General features: G+C 48.9%; 7 protein-coding genes across 7 annotated transcripts; 2 read left to right on the forward strand and 5 right to left on the reverse strand.

Annotated features, from left to right (window-relative positions):
- Window positions 1-108: 108 nt before the first annotated feature.
- Window positions 109-2,797, reverse strand: EV420DRAFT_1473853 (uncharacterized protein; the record flags this gene model as incomplete). The annotated part of the gene is made up of 2 exons (XM_060469176.1): window positions 109-196; window positions 240-2,797. 2 exons carry the CDS (start codon window positions 2,795-2,797, stop codon window positions 109-111), a joined length of 2,646 nt encoding a protein of 881 aa, XP_060338376.1.
- Window positions 2,798-3,296: 499 nt separating this feature from the next.
- On the reverse strand, window positions 3,297-3,822 carry EV420DRAFT_1635361 (Rdx family-domain-containing protein; the record flags this gene model as incomplete). Its single annotated transcript, XM_060476434.1, has 4 exons — window positions 3,297-3,362; window positions 3,411-3,609; window positions 3,660-3,667; window positions 3,718-3,822. 4 exons carry the CDS (start codon window positions 3,820-3,822, stop codon window positions 3,297-3,299), a joined length of 378 nt encoding a protein of 125 aa, XP_060338377.1.
- A 115-nt stretch (window positions 3,823-3,937) lies between these two features.
- On the forward strand, window positions 3,938-5,736 carry EV420DRAFT_1616810 (P-loop containing nucleoside triphosphate hydrolase protein; the record flags this gene model as incomplete). Its single annotated transcript, XM_060475166.1, has 9 exons — window positions 3,938-3,980; window positions 4,037-4,474; window positions 4,525-4,636; window positions 4,686-4,831; window positions 4,885-4,955; window positions 5,010-5,100; window positions 5,152-5,291; window positions 5,326-5,469; window positions 5,524-5,736. The coding sequence occupies 9 exons, from the start codon at window positions 3,938-3,940 to the stop codon at window positions 5,734-5,736; spliced, it is 1,398 nt and encodes a 465-aa protein (XP_060338378.1).
- A 109-nt stretch (window positions 5,737-5,845) lies between these two features.
- EV420DRAFT_1685574 (uncharacterized protein) lies at window positions 5,846-7,107 on the reverse strand (the record flags this gene model as incomplete). The annotated part of the gene is made up of 1 exon (XM_060479274.1): window positions 5,846-7,107. The coding sequence occupies exon 1, from the start codon at window positions 6,953-6,955 to the stop codon at window positions 5,846-5,848; it is 1,110 nt and encodes a 369-aa protein (XP_060338379.1). The 5' UTR covers window positions 6,956-7,107.
- On the reverse strand, window positions 6,870-11,759 carry EV420DRAFT_1758305 (clasp N terminal-domain-containing protein). The gene is made up of 12 exons (XM_060480544.1): window positions 11,647-11,759; window positions 11,537-11,598; window positions 11,025-11,486; window positions 10,466-10,972; window positions 10,363-10,419; window positions 10,159-10,305; window positions 9,941-10,108; window positions 8,406-9,876; window positions 8,036-8,346; window positions 7,851-7,982; window positions 7,551-7,796; window positions 6,870-7,495 (listed from the first exon to the last, which is right to left on the reverse strand). The coding sequence occupies exons 1-12, from the start codon at window positions 11,699-11,701 to the stop codon at window positions 7,226-7,228; spliced, it is 3,888 nt and encodes a 1,295-aa protein (XP_060338380.1). The 5' UTR covers window positions 11,702-11,759; the 3' UTR covers window positions 6,870-7,225.
- On the reverse strand, window positions 11,760-13,003 carry EV420DRAFT_1324952 (uncharacterized protein). Its single transcript, XM_060468727.1, has 5 exons — window positions 12,596-13,003; window positions 12,481-12,548; window positions 12,289-12,425; window positions 12,153-12,233; window positions 11,760-12,095 (listed from the first exon to the last, which is right to left on the reverse strand). Exons 1-5 carry the CDS (start codon window positions 12,992-12,994, stop codon window positions 11,866-11,868), a joined length of 915 nt encoding a protein of 304 aa, XP_060338381.1. The 5' UTR covers window positions 12,995-13,003; the 3' UTR covers window positions 11,760-11,865.
- Window positions 13,004-13,783, forward strand: EV420DRAFT_1502935 (Sedlin). Its single transcript, XM_060471143.1, has 4 exons — window positions 13,004-13,329; window positions 13,380-13,441; window positions 13,492-13,577; window positions 13,626-13,783. Exons 1-4 carry the CDS (start codon window positions 13,034-13,036, stop codon window positions 13,716-13,718), a joined length of 537 nt encoding a protein of 178 aa, XP_060338382.1. The 5' UTR covers window positions 13,004-13,033; the 3' UTR covers window positions 13,719-13,783.
- The last annotated feature ends 28 nt before the right edge of the window (window positions 13,784-13,811 follow it).

Raw genomic sequence — 13,811 nt, forward strand, 5'->3', positions numbered from 1 at the left:
CGTTCAGCCAACCATTCCAGGCATGACTATGGATATGCTCCGTATTCTTGAACGTTATATTATTTCTCTTTGCACCAAGCGTGCGTATCTTTCTCTACAGATATCTATCTACCTCTCGATCAAGAAACTACGTCTTCCCCTCCTTCCAGGAGCGTCTTCATCGTTGATGCACCAGAACGTGATGGTCAACAAAATGCTTGGATACGATTTCAAGCCCTTTGTATGTCGCAATGGCGCACCTCCATAAACGGACGCTGCTTCGCCAACCGGCTTGGTTTAAGCAACTTTTTTCTGAATCTGCTGAGAGGTACAACTGCACGCGACGGATATACCACTGTTCAGTGTCGGCGGTCCAAAACCCGACACTGAGAGCAGAATTTTTGAAACTACCGTCCTTCGGGAACCAAGATATGTCTTGAGTGAGACTGTACCCGTTAGGAGACTGGTTGTACACCTTGTAAACCCCACAAATGACATTCAGTTGGGATTCACTGAGGCTTTCCTCCCACATGTGAATCTCGCGCTCCTCTCGGCCTAGGACGGTAACTTTATGGCATTTTCCATAGCGCAAGATGTCATCGGTTGGGCGTTGCAGAATGACACTAAAGTCGTCAATGTGTTCCATAGCGAGACGCCATATGATCCCTCCGTGCATCAAAGCAGCCTTTGCAACGACGGGGTCGCGCAATAATGCAGCCCTTCTGCGCACATAAGATATGTAGTCCAATAGACCAGCCTTGAAATTGGCTGGTCTATATGGAATGGCTGTATAAGCAGTTTGACATGGGCCGTTTACACAGGGCTTTCTCCCTGACTTTGGATTCGACGGATCTGCTTGAACGCCCACGGTGAAGCGGATACCATGGCCGCAGAGTTCCTCTATCAGATCGTCAAGGCACGTCATTCCAGATAGACGTAGACAATGCAGAACATCGTCGGCGCGGTAAACGATGAGCATGTAGCGCTGTTCGTGAACCTTCGATGCGCCCTGGACTTGAAGGCGGTATCCCGTTCTCTCGTCGCCTCCATCGTGCCATCGGACAGCTTGGATATCCAGAGGAGAAGCAAGTTTACCCAAGTAGCTATGTGATTGAGGTAATAAATCCCACCAAGTAACAGGTATGGACGTTGGTGGCGGCTGCACGTGTGAAGCCGTTATAACACTTTTGCCGCTGCCTTCCTTCTTCGTTGCATGCCACGCCAACCATAAGACAAATTCTCCCAAACTCAGAAAAACCGATTTTTCTACGTCGTCCTGCGGTACGCTGAAATATTCTAGTGATTTCAGACAAGTTGTGACCTTTGCCTCGTCCACTGCAGTTAGTCTCAACGATGGGCTCGGATCTGTTGGCCTGGCGGTCTGTATGCCAAACCGAAAGCGCAGGACATCCTTCAAGGGCCAATATTCATGTTCCTTGGGCTTAAGATCTTCACTGAGCACCTGGGATTGTGCCTCAAAGAGTTTTGTACTATATGCCTTTTCCCAGCTGAGTGCTGACAGCTTCCCTACTGAGGCCTGAGCACCTTTCTCCATAGGAAGGGGTGGATGTCGTTGCCCAGGCGGAATACTACTATCAGAGACGTGTCGCATCGCGACGTATTCTTTGTCGTCCACCCTTTCCCAAACGAAAGTATCAACATTTCCTATCGGATATTTTTGCTCCTCGGAAACAAGCTCTGTGGTCCGAACATGACAGCTCTGCTTTTCATATGTCGGCGTATGCAGGAGCTGCAGTTCCTCCGAGTATCTATGGCCTTCGACCGTGACGCGGGTGTTGTCTGAATGGTTGGCAGCAAGAACATCCGAATATCCGGTGGTTCGTCGGACGTTTTGTTCTGATTCACTGACTACAAATATTTCGCCAGTCTGCCGCCTACCAGTACCAAGCGAAATGTCGTGTGTTTGGGGAGCAATATGCTCTGCTGCTTTGGTACGACGAACAACCTTACTCGGTGGGACCCAAAAGTAGTACTTCTGGCGTAAGGACTGGTCCAATGCTTCAAACGGACTCGTGATCGGGCCCCAATTTATCCAGACCGGAATGCTGTATGTGGTATACGCTTCCAGGAACTTTGCGGCGTTTTTGCATGCCCGAGGATCTACGAAGAGACCGACTCGCCGCGATGCCTCTTCACCTTGCCAAAAACCACTATCATTTTGAACTAACCAAGAAGTTCGAATGAGATCAGTCCAGTTCCCGCCGACTTCCTCTGTCAGCGTGATTTCCCAGTCATCTCCATCCTTTTTCGCGAGGGTGAGCGCCAACAGGAACGAAATTTCTCCTGCCAGTATCAAAAATGCGTCCCGCGATCGCATTGCGGCATGTTCCATCGCCATCTTGTGACATTTTGCATGATGATATCCATACTCCCACGGCGGAGGAAATCTAGGGTACGAAAGTCTTTCAACGCAGTCCAATTTTTTCCCTAACGTTCGCCTCAAGATATCCAAGAGAATTTCCAGGTGCTTCCATTTGTCTGCGACTTTTGTTTCCAAAGCCCATTGGCCCGGTGAAGGGGAAAACAGCGGGATAGAAGCCGACGAATAGTCCAGACACTTGAACAGAACACACTGATAAACGCTGCTCCGGTGGACGGGAAGAAAGCCCTGGTATGGCATAGTGTCAGAAGCCCAGCTGCGTCTTATAAAATCTTTGGGATCTGGAAGCCACGAACTCTTCGGATCTTGGAAGGTTATTCCCCCCGCAGGCACAGGAGGAAGGGCATCTGCTTCTAGGCACAAGAACAGGTGGTTATAATCATCTTGAATGACCGTACGAATTGGCGAGCGCATCATCCTGGGCCACGCGTCGTCAGCTGGCGACTAAATCCGTAAGCATGAAAACGCCGCACTGAGAGAAACACACCAACGCACTGTTATTGATACTACGGTCGACCTCAAAAACGTCTATGGTTCCTACTACTGCACCACTTGCGATCCGAGTTGGCACTCAAGACCACCGTAGAACAAGCTCTTCTGCGACTCAGACGACGATTCTTTCACCGGGTACAACCCAGGTGAATTGTTTCAAGCCACCAGACTGCTTCGGCTAGGCAGCACTGCCTGGTCTATATTATGCTGAAAGTGTGAGTTTGTGGTCAAAGTTCTGCAAGTTGCCGTTTCCCACCAAGCTGTGTGGTTCGGATCAATCTCGCCTCAGTGGAATCTCGTCGGTCATTGTACTCTTAGTTCTGTTTAATGTGCATCTTACAATGTACCGAAGGCTCGATACCGAAATACATCGTAATGAATAGTAGCAAAGTTTAGGGTTAAGCGTATCAATAGAGAAAGATTCTCAGGATTTAACATCAGAGTGCCCTAACGAGCGGCCTGGTTGTACTTGATCACGAACTCGCTGTTTCTGAAAAGCAGTTAAAGCCAAGGAAGCGTTGACAAAAAGCTGACATACAAGAGCCTTGAGCTCAGGAAAACCACCCTCTATCTTCCTATCCCATAATAAATGTGGAGATTGGTTTCCAACAGTGATCCATACACGAAAGCGACCAGCAGTTTCATCCGAGTTCAGAGGATATAGAGATATATTCCCTATCAAAGGTGGCGGAAATGTCAAGAAGAGCTCTGTCTGCATCCATGTTGCTCTATGAAGCCTAGCATATATTGGGCACTCGAATCGTCTGCCACGTTCTTGCAAGCTTACCATCGGCACTGGAATGGCGGTGAGCTGTATAGGTGTGAATGCGAAGGGCTGTACCCACTCTATCACAAAATTCGATGGTGATTGTAGTGGAGGGTGCTGGAAAAACAAAAGTCGAGGGATCCAGTAAACTGCTAACGCTTTCTTGGACTTCGCTGGTCGACATGGTGGTGATAGGGTAAAGCTGATTGTTTAGTCATCTGCCATGCATGTGATGCGTTGGCAATATTGACGCGTTGTTTGGTCCACTGTGGACGCGTCTTCCTTTACCCTGAACCATCATGACAGCCACTGAAGGCTCAAAAATACGTTCGACGGTTCACAGTGCGTACTTTCGTCGACGGATCCTTCATTATGTTTTCGTTGACTCTTCCCCGTAGTCGAGGTCCGTCTGAAATCTCGGGCAACGGCCAGATTCGAAACGATTCGTCATCGAGTTCACGACTGGATACATACATTCGACCGCATCAACTTGTCTTCGACTCTTACTGGATGGGGTGTCGTCCCAGAACTAGGGACATCTGTGGATCGGATCGTTGTTTGCGAATCGACATCTGCGTCCCAATCTCTTCCAATAGACGAGTTGGCCTTACAAATCCACGTTTACCAACCATCGGACACCGATTCCTTTGAGGAGTTTTCCAACAGCGCTGGCTCCAAGGATGATGAGGATGATACAATGGCTGCAAGTGTCTGCGAATTGCCTAACCTCAGCTGGGAGGGTCTCTGGGATTCTTTGATATATGCGGATGATATCAAAATGAAGCTTTTGGACTATATTCACGCCACTCTCATCTTCAGTGATGCTGATGTCAACTGTGAGCACAATATGCTCAGCGGGACGCGGCCGCTCATCCTTATTCTGCAGCCAATCTTGTTTCGTGGAATCGCGTCGTTCTCTTGCATGGACCACCTGGAACAGGAAAGACATCATTATGTCGTGCACTTGCGCAGAAGCTCTCTATCCGCTTATCCCATCGGTATGTTCGTATTTAATTCCTAGTCCGTGCACATTTTTATTATCAACAGTTACACCAACGCCCGATTGCTTGAGATAAATGCTCACTCTCTTTTTTCCAAATGGTTTTCAGAATCTGGCAAGCTCGTCCAGCGTCTTTTCACAAGTATAACAGAACTTGCCGAAGAAGAAGATGCATTCCTTGTGGTCCTTATAGGTTCGCCATCTGTTCCTCGTCGAGCATCCAAGTAATCGCCTGATCGTCTGTAGATGAAGTGGAATCTTTAACCGCCGCAAGGGCCGGAGCAATGGCGGGTACTGAGCCGTCAGATGGCTTGCGGGTGCGCATATATGCACTCCTCAGATACTTTTTTATGGTCTCATGGAAGTCTTAGGTTGTGAACGCTCTTCTGACGCAATTAGATAAGCTGAAGCACAGAAAAAATGTCCTTGTCATGTCGACAAGTAATCTTGTGAAGGCGATTGGTAGGATATCACTTCTACGTATATCCTGCAGAGATCTGATGTATTCTGCAGACAGTGCATTTGTGGATCGAGCAGATATCATTCAATATGTTGACCTTCCTTCTCGCGAAGCAATATATGAGATCCTCCGCTCGTCCCTGTGCGAAATCGTGACCAAAGGACTCGTCGCTCCTGTTGTAAGACATCTCCTGGTCTGTGGTTGGCTCCATCTTGATTGTTGTGCAGAATGTTCCCACCCTACAAGCTGCACGGATGTATGAGCTAGCTGCTCCTGTTCAGTCTACGCCATCCACTTCAGTACCTTTGGATGCCCACGCAAAATCAGGACACGTTGCTATGAAGCTTCTTGCACTAGCGACTGAGTGTCGAGTAAGCACACTATTGCCCAAACGTCATACGTATTGACACTGATTGGGTTTTCAGAGTCAAGGCATGTCAGGTCGAGCACTGCGCCGGCTTCCTGTGCTTGCTCTCGCAAGGTATATGGGACTTAGCGGCATGTCTGGCCCTCCGCTATCGACGTCTTCAAAAGGACATGCTCAGACACAGCAACCATGTGCAGAGGTCGATCAATGGCTGAATGGCATGGAACGAGTCGTTGCAGAACAAGCGAAGGAGAAGGAACGGTTGTCATGATTAAATTAGACAGACTTCAAAATAGCTATTACTGCTCTCTAGACCAATGTACTTAATTATTGTATGTTACGTGACCGCATCCTTATGTACTTTTACGCTGTATCAAAGCTTATTTCTGTACAACACGGGCAAGTTCGCGCCTGCGTTGTGCCAGCATCCGAAGCCTCATTCCTAATGCCTTTAGCTGTTCCGCTTCTGCTTCCTCTCTTTCTGCGCGCTGTAGAAGAAGGTCGACAAACTCCGCTTCTAATACTCCATGGACACGGCTCGGCTCCTGCATTGTCGAAGGAGTGATGTTCCCAGCGACCCCAGCGCTTCCTTGTGCATGCGTAAATTTACAAGCCGTAGGAAGTAAAGATGGCCGCAAGTTTGATTGTAGCAAGCTGCGTTTCTCTGGATCATTTCCTGTGCGACCAAGTTCATCGACGACCAGACGAAATTGTGCGATTGTCGACGCAGACAATCTTGGACAGGTATGACGGGTATGCAGGAGTGGTCGACGTTCCTCAAGTGGTGGGGAGGGCAATGTCAAAGCAAGCTCTTTCGAATAGGATGAGATGGAGCTCTCCACAGTATGAGACACTTCGACATCGTCAGTGGATATTTCGTCGCACACAGAAAGCGCAGGCAGATGAGGAGCACTCGGAATTTTAGCGGTAGGTGGAGGGCTAATAGGATATGACAAAACACGCCATTTGGCTGTGTCTGTGAATGGATCACTGGATTTCGATGGTTCAAAGGGGTGAGACGATGCGACGAGAGCTGAATCCAGGAGATATCCAGAGCATTCTTCTGAGAAACTCGTGTCTGGGCTGAAGACTCGAAGAGAAGGAGAACGTAAGAGATCTCGAAGGATAGTAGGGCTGAGCTTTGAGAAATAATTCATGCGCAATGGGGTAGACAGATACGGATGTTCAACGTCGCGTTCGTCGTCCCTCGGTTGCAGGGAGAATGACGGAGGGTCGGCAAATGGCGGCAAAAGCGAGGAGGTAGCAACAGGCGAGTTACTGTACAAGTCGCCGTTGTCGATGACGTCTACATCGAATGCCTTGAAGAGATATTCCGCGCTCTTTTCGTCACAGGAGATGGTGTCAGCAAGACGTTGGAGACACCTGGGACGTCCAATAGGTTCCGCGGATGAATACGCTTTGTTCGGCCTGCCGTATTCCGAGAAAGACGTATATCCGTCGACGTCGTTGGCAATGTTGAAAGAAACCATGACTAGCTGCAAGGTGGAAGGAAAGTGGTCGTGATATTTGCTGTTCAAGTAACCAAGTCAGGAGTCATCGTCTAAGACATACAATTCACCCGATCTCTTAGCTAAAATATTAAAATAGTAACAACAATAGTAGGGTAGAGACAGGAAAATGCTTAGTGTAATAATCGTACAGTTGCAGAGGGCCATGCTAGAAAGTATATCAAGACGTCATGCAGGCTACATCAATAACATATTTGGAACCGTCGACGGCTGCCCAAATGTCTCTTGGTTTCAATCAGTAGGCCTGGGAGGCATGCTGGTACGGGTATCTAATCTTCTCATCTCTTTCTCCAGTCGATTGATACCGGAAGTTCCATTCGAATTCGGTAGTCCCCGGACACCATGCTTATCGAACAGATAAGTCAGCAGATTTTTCTTTTCGTCGGCTAGGCCATCCAGAAGAACGAATAAGTGTGTTTCATCCCGTAGCACCAGCTGGGCAGCAATTATCACAGCGGCGGCCGACTCTCTCACTACAAGAGATGTCTTATCATTTAGCGACTATGACAACTAAGTTAATCTTTCAACCCAAACAGAATATATTGATTGGACTCACAGTGATGAGGGTCGTCCTGAGACGGGGTATCTCTTCTTCTGCGATTTCTGCGGGTAGACGGAGGATAAATTTCCCAAGAGCGATCAGGCCAAACGCATATGTTGCAGTTTGAACTTCTTCATCCGAAAACTCAGGGTGAGGTTCAGTCCTGAAGGTCCGTAGGCTGGCGTGCATGGTGGTCAATCCATACACAGGTTCAATATAGAAAGCCAAGGCATCACGGATTGTGTTGGTAGCCTCTAATACCTAAACAACGCAGATATCAGAAATCAAGTGAACATATATGCCCAGAAAACTTACGTTAGGCTTGTTGCAATAACGTATTCGGAGCAAAGCAGACAGTATATCTGCTTCATGTCCTTCAATATAAGCCGCCTGGTTTTCAAGCACTTCCCATAGGACGATAAGTCCATACTCGAGTTCTTCCTCGCTCTAGAAAGCTAATATAAGTGGAAGTGAGAAGAACAGGGGGATCGAAATATCACCTTGAGTGGGTCCAGACATTGAATGAGTGCATTCAAGAACCGGTCAGAGTTATTGTTCCTCTCCCATATATCAGAATGAAGATTTGGCACAGAAGACGAGCTGGCAAAGGGAGAAGGGCTGCCGGGATAACCCAGGTCGGGACTCATAGGTGATGACGGTTCGGCCGCAGGGTTCGCTATACAGAAAAGAGCTATCCGCCGGAGAAGGTCAACGTCTACATCACCAGCTTCCATTCGGGCGATATATCCTTGGAGTTCCTTCTCATGGTCTGAACTAGTGGCATCTTCAAAGCTTAAACGATGAGCGATCACTACAAACCACGAAATCAGCTGTTCGGCATGTCGAACTAGATGAAAACGCATCACTTACAAGCCTTTCGCTTGAGCCACCAACCACTCTCTTGCCGGCGGTCTTGTTGGAGAACATCCATCAGGGACGGTGAGTTAGTCTTGCCCACTGGGCTATCCTTGAAAAGTGCCGCCTGTCGCATGACAGATGTAACCCGGTTCACAGGAGTGGTTGGTGGTACCTGTCCTTGAATAGGTTGTAAAGGCATTGGTTTCGCTTTCATCTTAGGCGTCGAAAGCCCATTAGTACTACCAGCGAAGAGCGATGAGGGTATCCTAGGATGATCTAGCCCTTCCTCCTCTGGTTCCACGAGCTCCAGGAGTCGCTCTGCGGCGCTCTCCGCCTGCTCAGCCCGCGCTCTTAGCGCATCTTCGACGACAGGCCGGCCATCCCCAAGGTCAACCACAGAGTCAGAAGATAGAACATTGGGAACACCGAGAATAGGCTTCGAGCCTATTGATTTGGGCGAAAGTGACTGGGTCCGAGTATCTGACTTGGGCGTTTCAGTTGGGTATTGCTCGAAGGGGGCAGAAAAGGACATGAGGTTTATAGAGTGATCATCGGAGTCAGTGTCATAATCAGGTATTGGTATGCTTTGCGCTAGAAGCAGAGAATCTTCCGGACCTGCCGCATCAATGAGGAGGGTAGAGTGTCGGACATGTGTAGGCGTAGTGGCAAGTCTCTTGGCGGGACTGCGGCGGGGCGGAGAGCCTACAGAGGAGGGAGGTGAAGCGGGTAATGCTGTTCGAGCCGCTCTCTGAAGAATAGACTGTCGATTAGACGGACCAGCAAGAGGTGAGGCCGGTGATGTGCGCCGTTGGAACGAGTTTTCGGGAGACTGTGGAGAAGAAGATCTGACTAGACTCGCTCGCGGATTTGAACGAGGGGGGGTGGTTGGTATATTTCCTGCGTTCGCAGAACGATTGAGGTTGTCAGATATCATACGAGAGCGTGTTGAAGGAGGCGAAGTAGAGGTACGTAAAGGGGATGAAGGACGCGGTGTGAATCTTGATGGAGGAGAAGTTGGCGCCGGTGAACCAGACCGCTTGAAAGGCGTATGAGAGGCAGTTGCTTGATGTCGTAATGTAGGAGGAGAGGTCGCAATTGCTTTCGCTTTGGCCCGGCTAGCTGCAATTGCAGCTGCCACACTGCTTTTCTTAGTTGGTTTCGAGGCAACTGGAGGCAAAACGGTGGCGGCGTTGGGATCAGGACAAGCTTTTTCGAGCTGCTTTCGTGCGACCGAATCCAGTGATTCGGAGATAACGCTGCTGCGCTCTGGCCAGAAGCTCTGGAAGACCCAGAAGTATTTTCGCGCCTCTGCCTTGACAGCGGGATTGGGATCTGCTAGAGATTTCTTCAATGATTTTTCCAAAGTCTCTAGCCCTCCGCTGCTTTCTATGGCCAATTTTGCACGCTGTCCGTGGACTTCCAAGTAATGTTTCACATGCCCTGTTGCATACGCCCGCGCTTGCACTGTCTTTTCCTGTAGAGTCTGCCAGAAGAGAGGAATGAAAATGCGAGGGGTGCCAGAAGGTGTGGTTTATTAGGGCTGTTACTGCAGCTTGCGACTCCTGTGCCGTAATTTTCTTGGTGAATCCGGCCATTTTGAGCAGATTGGAAAGGAGAACATCGCAGAAAGGATCCAAAGCAGCTCCCAGAGCAGAAGTCAATTCGCAGTAGAGGGAAATAGTATTCGTAGCAACAGTCGTCCGCAGACTAATCAGCTAAGTAATAAATCAGTAATCGCGCATCTACGTCAGAAAGTATAGTATACCGTTTTGATCGACCACTGGATGAAGCCGTCTTTCAAGCAAGCCATGAAAGTGTCATGATACCTTGCGTGAACGTCGCCTTTGAGCATGCCACGCACTCTGGATATGGATTGATCGCGTGCTGCCCAATTATGCTCCGTTTCCTTTCCCTAGACACACACACTAAATCAGCCATACGGTTGCGACAGAAAATGTGGGATACTCGCCTCAAAAGGTTTCGCCATACCTAGAAATTCGTTCTCTAGATCACGACTGGAAGCCACCTAATAAATGTGAGAATGTGCGGAGTTGCGACATAAAGACACTAACATAGACAGCACGGATCTCAGAAGCCTGAGACTCGACAACCGGGGTGGCTACACTTGGAGATGCAGCACCGGCGCGACTAGCCGGTCTTGGGATGCCCGTCGAACTGGCGGCTCTCGGGATCCCATTCCCAGGAGGTGCGGAGGACTTGCGGTTCTGAAGCATGATACTAGGGGGGACATATTCCTTCGTCTTCGTGACGCTGTCACCGCTCTCAGAACCTTCTCTACTATGGAGCCCACTCCCTGTCCCGGAACCAGACCCCAGAAGTTTTGAAAGCACTCCATCAACAATGGTCTTCCTAACGCCTTTTTTGGTTAATTCCTTCTTCAGATCAGCTCGGGCCGCATCAGTGACTGCTGGACCCGAAAAAAGTTCGACCACAGATTGACGCGAACATTCACGTACGTGAGCATCTGTGTCTTCGAGACTGTCAACAAGGAGGGACAAATAAGGCCGGATAGGGAATATATGATAATTTCGGCGAATGTGGACGAGAGTAAGGATTGACTAGAGGTGAGATGGATGAACACGTTTTCTTCGCGTACAGAGGATAACATACCTGTTCTCGCACTTTCCACACCTTGCTGGCGAGTCCATTCTCTCGAAGAGACCTTTCAAACATCGCCAACGGCGTTTCGGGGCCCTTTGCCCCTCTTGAGCCGGTGGACATCATGCTAGTCCCGCCAGCACGGTACGCGAAGCCTCCCAGGATTACCAAGGCTTCCCGAGCCTTCAATTGAGCCTTTTCCTTATCACCTAGACGTTCTATGAGTCCTCCCGCAGGAAGAAATGCAGTAAGGAGTTGTCGAAGTGTGACGTTATCCACGAATGAGGAAGAGGAGGATGTCGATGAAGACAGGGAGGGCGAGACGACACCGCGTCCCGGAGCGTGGATAGTATGACGAGAGACGAGAAGGGATATTAATGGTGGCAGAACAGAGAGCGTTGCAGCGGTGAGATGTTGGTTAGACGTTCGTAAACATGCCTTGAGAACGTTGATGAGAGCGTCGGGGTCATTGATCTGAACAGCACAGTTGGCATTCAAGAGGTAAGATCTGAAGAAAAGCGTACCTCAGCGCCGGATTCGAATTCAGATTGAAGTTTGGTTAATGCGTCAACTTTGACGTCAACATCTAGTCGCGTTTAGCTTGGATGCAGGAAATGGCGCGATGAAACGGTACCGTTGCTTTTGCATTTGGCCACCAGTTTTCCGACAATTGAATCATCTGGATCCATCGCAGGACGATGGTGCGAATTGAAGTCCGTGCAGTGGAAATGGCGCGAGAAGGCAAGGTCTGTCGCGTAAACACACACAAATTCAGCGCCAACTTGACACTACTACATAGTAATACGACTAATGCATTCCTACGAGTGATAAATACAGTGGCGTAGTTCCCTCTTTAGAATATACGGTATCTTTTGGCTAGGAAATATCCTACACCCGATAGCATACCGGCGACGTGGCCTGCGTGGGCCTGGGAGTCTTGTTTGTAGGTTACAGATGAATAGGTCTCCCAAAGGAATATTGCTGGCACAAGGGCCCAAGCAGGAATAGGTATGATTCCGTAGAGTGAGAAAGTCATTCTAGGATTGACGCATGCAAGAAGTGATACCAATGAATACACAGCGCCTAAGTTTGTTAACGTCAAGTCAGAGAATAACTGGAAAATTTAATCATGATACTCACCACTTGCACCCATACAAGGAGTGTCGCGATTGTCGACGATATTGGTCCAGGCGACATGGCAAGCATTGGCAATGACTCCTGCTATATGCGCATTGAGAGATTCATCATGGAGATGTAGCAAAGCTTGTACACTTACACACCAAGTATAGCCCAATAAACCGTTTGTTGCCTAACATCTCAAGCATCGTTGGAGCGAAGAAGAAGAATGTGAAAGTATTGAAAAACAGATGGCCAACGCCTTCATGAGAGAACATGGCAGTGACGAGGGTCCAACTAGTGAGAATTGAATGAGCTGACACAGAATTAGTTACAGAGATGGAGAACACACGGTCGGGCGAAAGTATTTTGCCAGCTACTCGTAAAGTTATCCTTCATCCACGAATAAAAAGGTTGTCTCTGTGCCAGTCGATAAGCTTCGTACAAAGGCAGTAGATGAAACACACCCTTGCAGCTGCGGCTCGTGCTTGACCACTCTCCGACATCCAAGCGAGGAAGACGAGACCGTTTATGCCCATGATGCCGTAGAAAATGTAGTTCCCTGGGATATTGTCGAGCCAATCGAAGCGTCCGCGAGACCGTAGTCGGATGTGATACTGCCGAATACTATGCGGCCTTAGTCTAGCCAGTACAGAGCTGGGGGGTGACGCGAACGCGCCAGTAGATGGGATCCCTGCAATTCTGTGGTGAACGCTGCTGGGACGTCCATGAGCAACGAACTGCCTTCGGAATTGACGTGTTACATTCGGACTAGAACGCGACAGTACATTCGCAGAGAGAATATTTCTGCAAGAGAATGTAAACAACCCGAGGGGCCTCATGGAAGTTTGCAGAGAACTGAGCATCTGTCACGATCCTGTTTTGGCAAGTGCCAGTCCTTGAAGATGTCCCACCATCTGTTCGTGCTCTCGCCTTCAGACACGCCCATCTACAGTCTTACACATTATTCAACCAAACCTGTAATCAATGTCCCATCGCCACTTGCTTCGAACCTGCCGACTTGGTCGACATCCGCGTTCGCTGGAACGCTGACCGCGTTGTCTGGCGCGTCCAGTGTTCCGCATCATACGTCCGGAGGTCCAGTTCGGATGGGCGGTGGACAGGACCGACATGTAATACAGATGATAGCAAACGCAAGCCTAGATGTAGTCGAGGACGTGATGCGCAAGGAGAATACAATGTATGTTTACCAGCATGCTGTAAAGCAATAACCCTGACAACAGATGGGAGGTATCTGAAATCAGTGGACAAGTTCAACGAATGGACCATTTCAGCATTCATAACACCAGGGAGTTCGTAGCTTAGTTTCTTGCTTGCTACCCGCCAAATCTGATGTATCCAGATACGAAATTTGTACTCTTGCACGAAGGCAAGAACGATGATGGCATCAAATCTTTCTTCATGGACGTCTGGGAGCTGTATGTCAAGGTAACAACTGTGCAGCAATTATCCTACTGCGTACTGACGCCGGCCCAGACTATGTTAAATCCATTCCACACTGCGCACACTGTTATCAGAAGTGGAGTTTTTGATGCCCGGGTACGGCAGAGTGCGAAAAAGTATTTATAAATAATTAATTCTGTATTAATTTACGATTGATGTATCACGTGGACCGTTGATAAGTCAGTGGCTGCGCTCTAGCTTTCTCTCTCACTCTCGTTG

The sequence above is a fragment of the Desarmillaria tabescens genome (assembly GCF_030435595.1).
Source record: "Desarmillaria tabescens strain CCBAS 213 chromosome Unknown EV420scaffold_2, whole genome shotgun sequence".
In the NCBI taxonomy this organism is placed as follows: Eukaryota; Fungi; Basidiomycota; class Agaricomycetes; order Agaricales; family Physalacriaceae; genus Desarmillaria; species Desarmillaria tabescens.

What these genes read in the sequence shown, in the direction of transcription:
- EV420DRAFT_1758305 (XM_060480544.1), bottom strand. Translation starts at nt 11,701, where the DNA reads ATGGATCCAGATGATTCAATTGTCGGAAAACTGGTGGCCAAATGCAAA. An exon ending in GGCCAAATGCAAAAGCAACG is followed by an intron (nt 11,599 to 11,646) that starts GTACCGTTTCAT and finishes AAACGCGACTAG; the next exon opens with ATGTTGACGTCAAAGTTGAC. An exon ending in TGTGGAAAGTGCGAGAACAG is followed by an intron (nt 10,973 to 11,024) that starts GTATGTTATCCT and finishes TCTCACCTCTAG; the next exon opens with TCAATCCTTACTCTCGTCCA.
- EV420DRAFT_1502935 (XM_060471143.1), top strand. Translation starts at nt 13,034, where the DNA reads ATGTCCCACCATCTGTTCGTGCTCTCGCCTTCAGACACGCCCATCTAC. An exon ending in ATGCGCAAGGAGAATACAAT is followed by an intron (nt 13,330 to 13,379) that starts GTATGTTTACCA and finishes AACAGATGGGAG; the next exon opens with GTATCTGAAATCAGTGGACA. An exon ending in TCTGGGAGCTGTATGTCAAG is followed by an intron (nt 13,578 to 13,625) that starts GTAACAACTGTG and finishes ACGCCGGCCCAG; the next exon opens with ACTATGTTAAATCCATTCCA.
- EV420DRAFT_1324952 (XM_060468727.1), bottom strand. Translation starts at nt 12,994, where the DNA reads ATGCTCAGTTCTCTGCAAACTTCCATGAGGCCCCTCGGGTTGTTTACA. An exon ending in CAAAATACTTTCGCCCGACC is followed by an intron (nt 12,426 to 12,480) that starts GTGTGTTCTCCA and finishes AATTCTCACTAG; the next exon opens with TTGGACCCTCGTCACTGCCA. An exon ending in TATTGGGCTATACTTGGTGT is followed by an intron (nt 12,234 to 12,288) that starts GTAAGTGTACAA and finishes ATGCGCATATAG; the next exon opens with CAGGAGTCATTGCCAATGCT.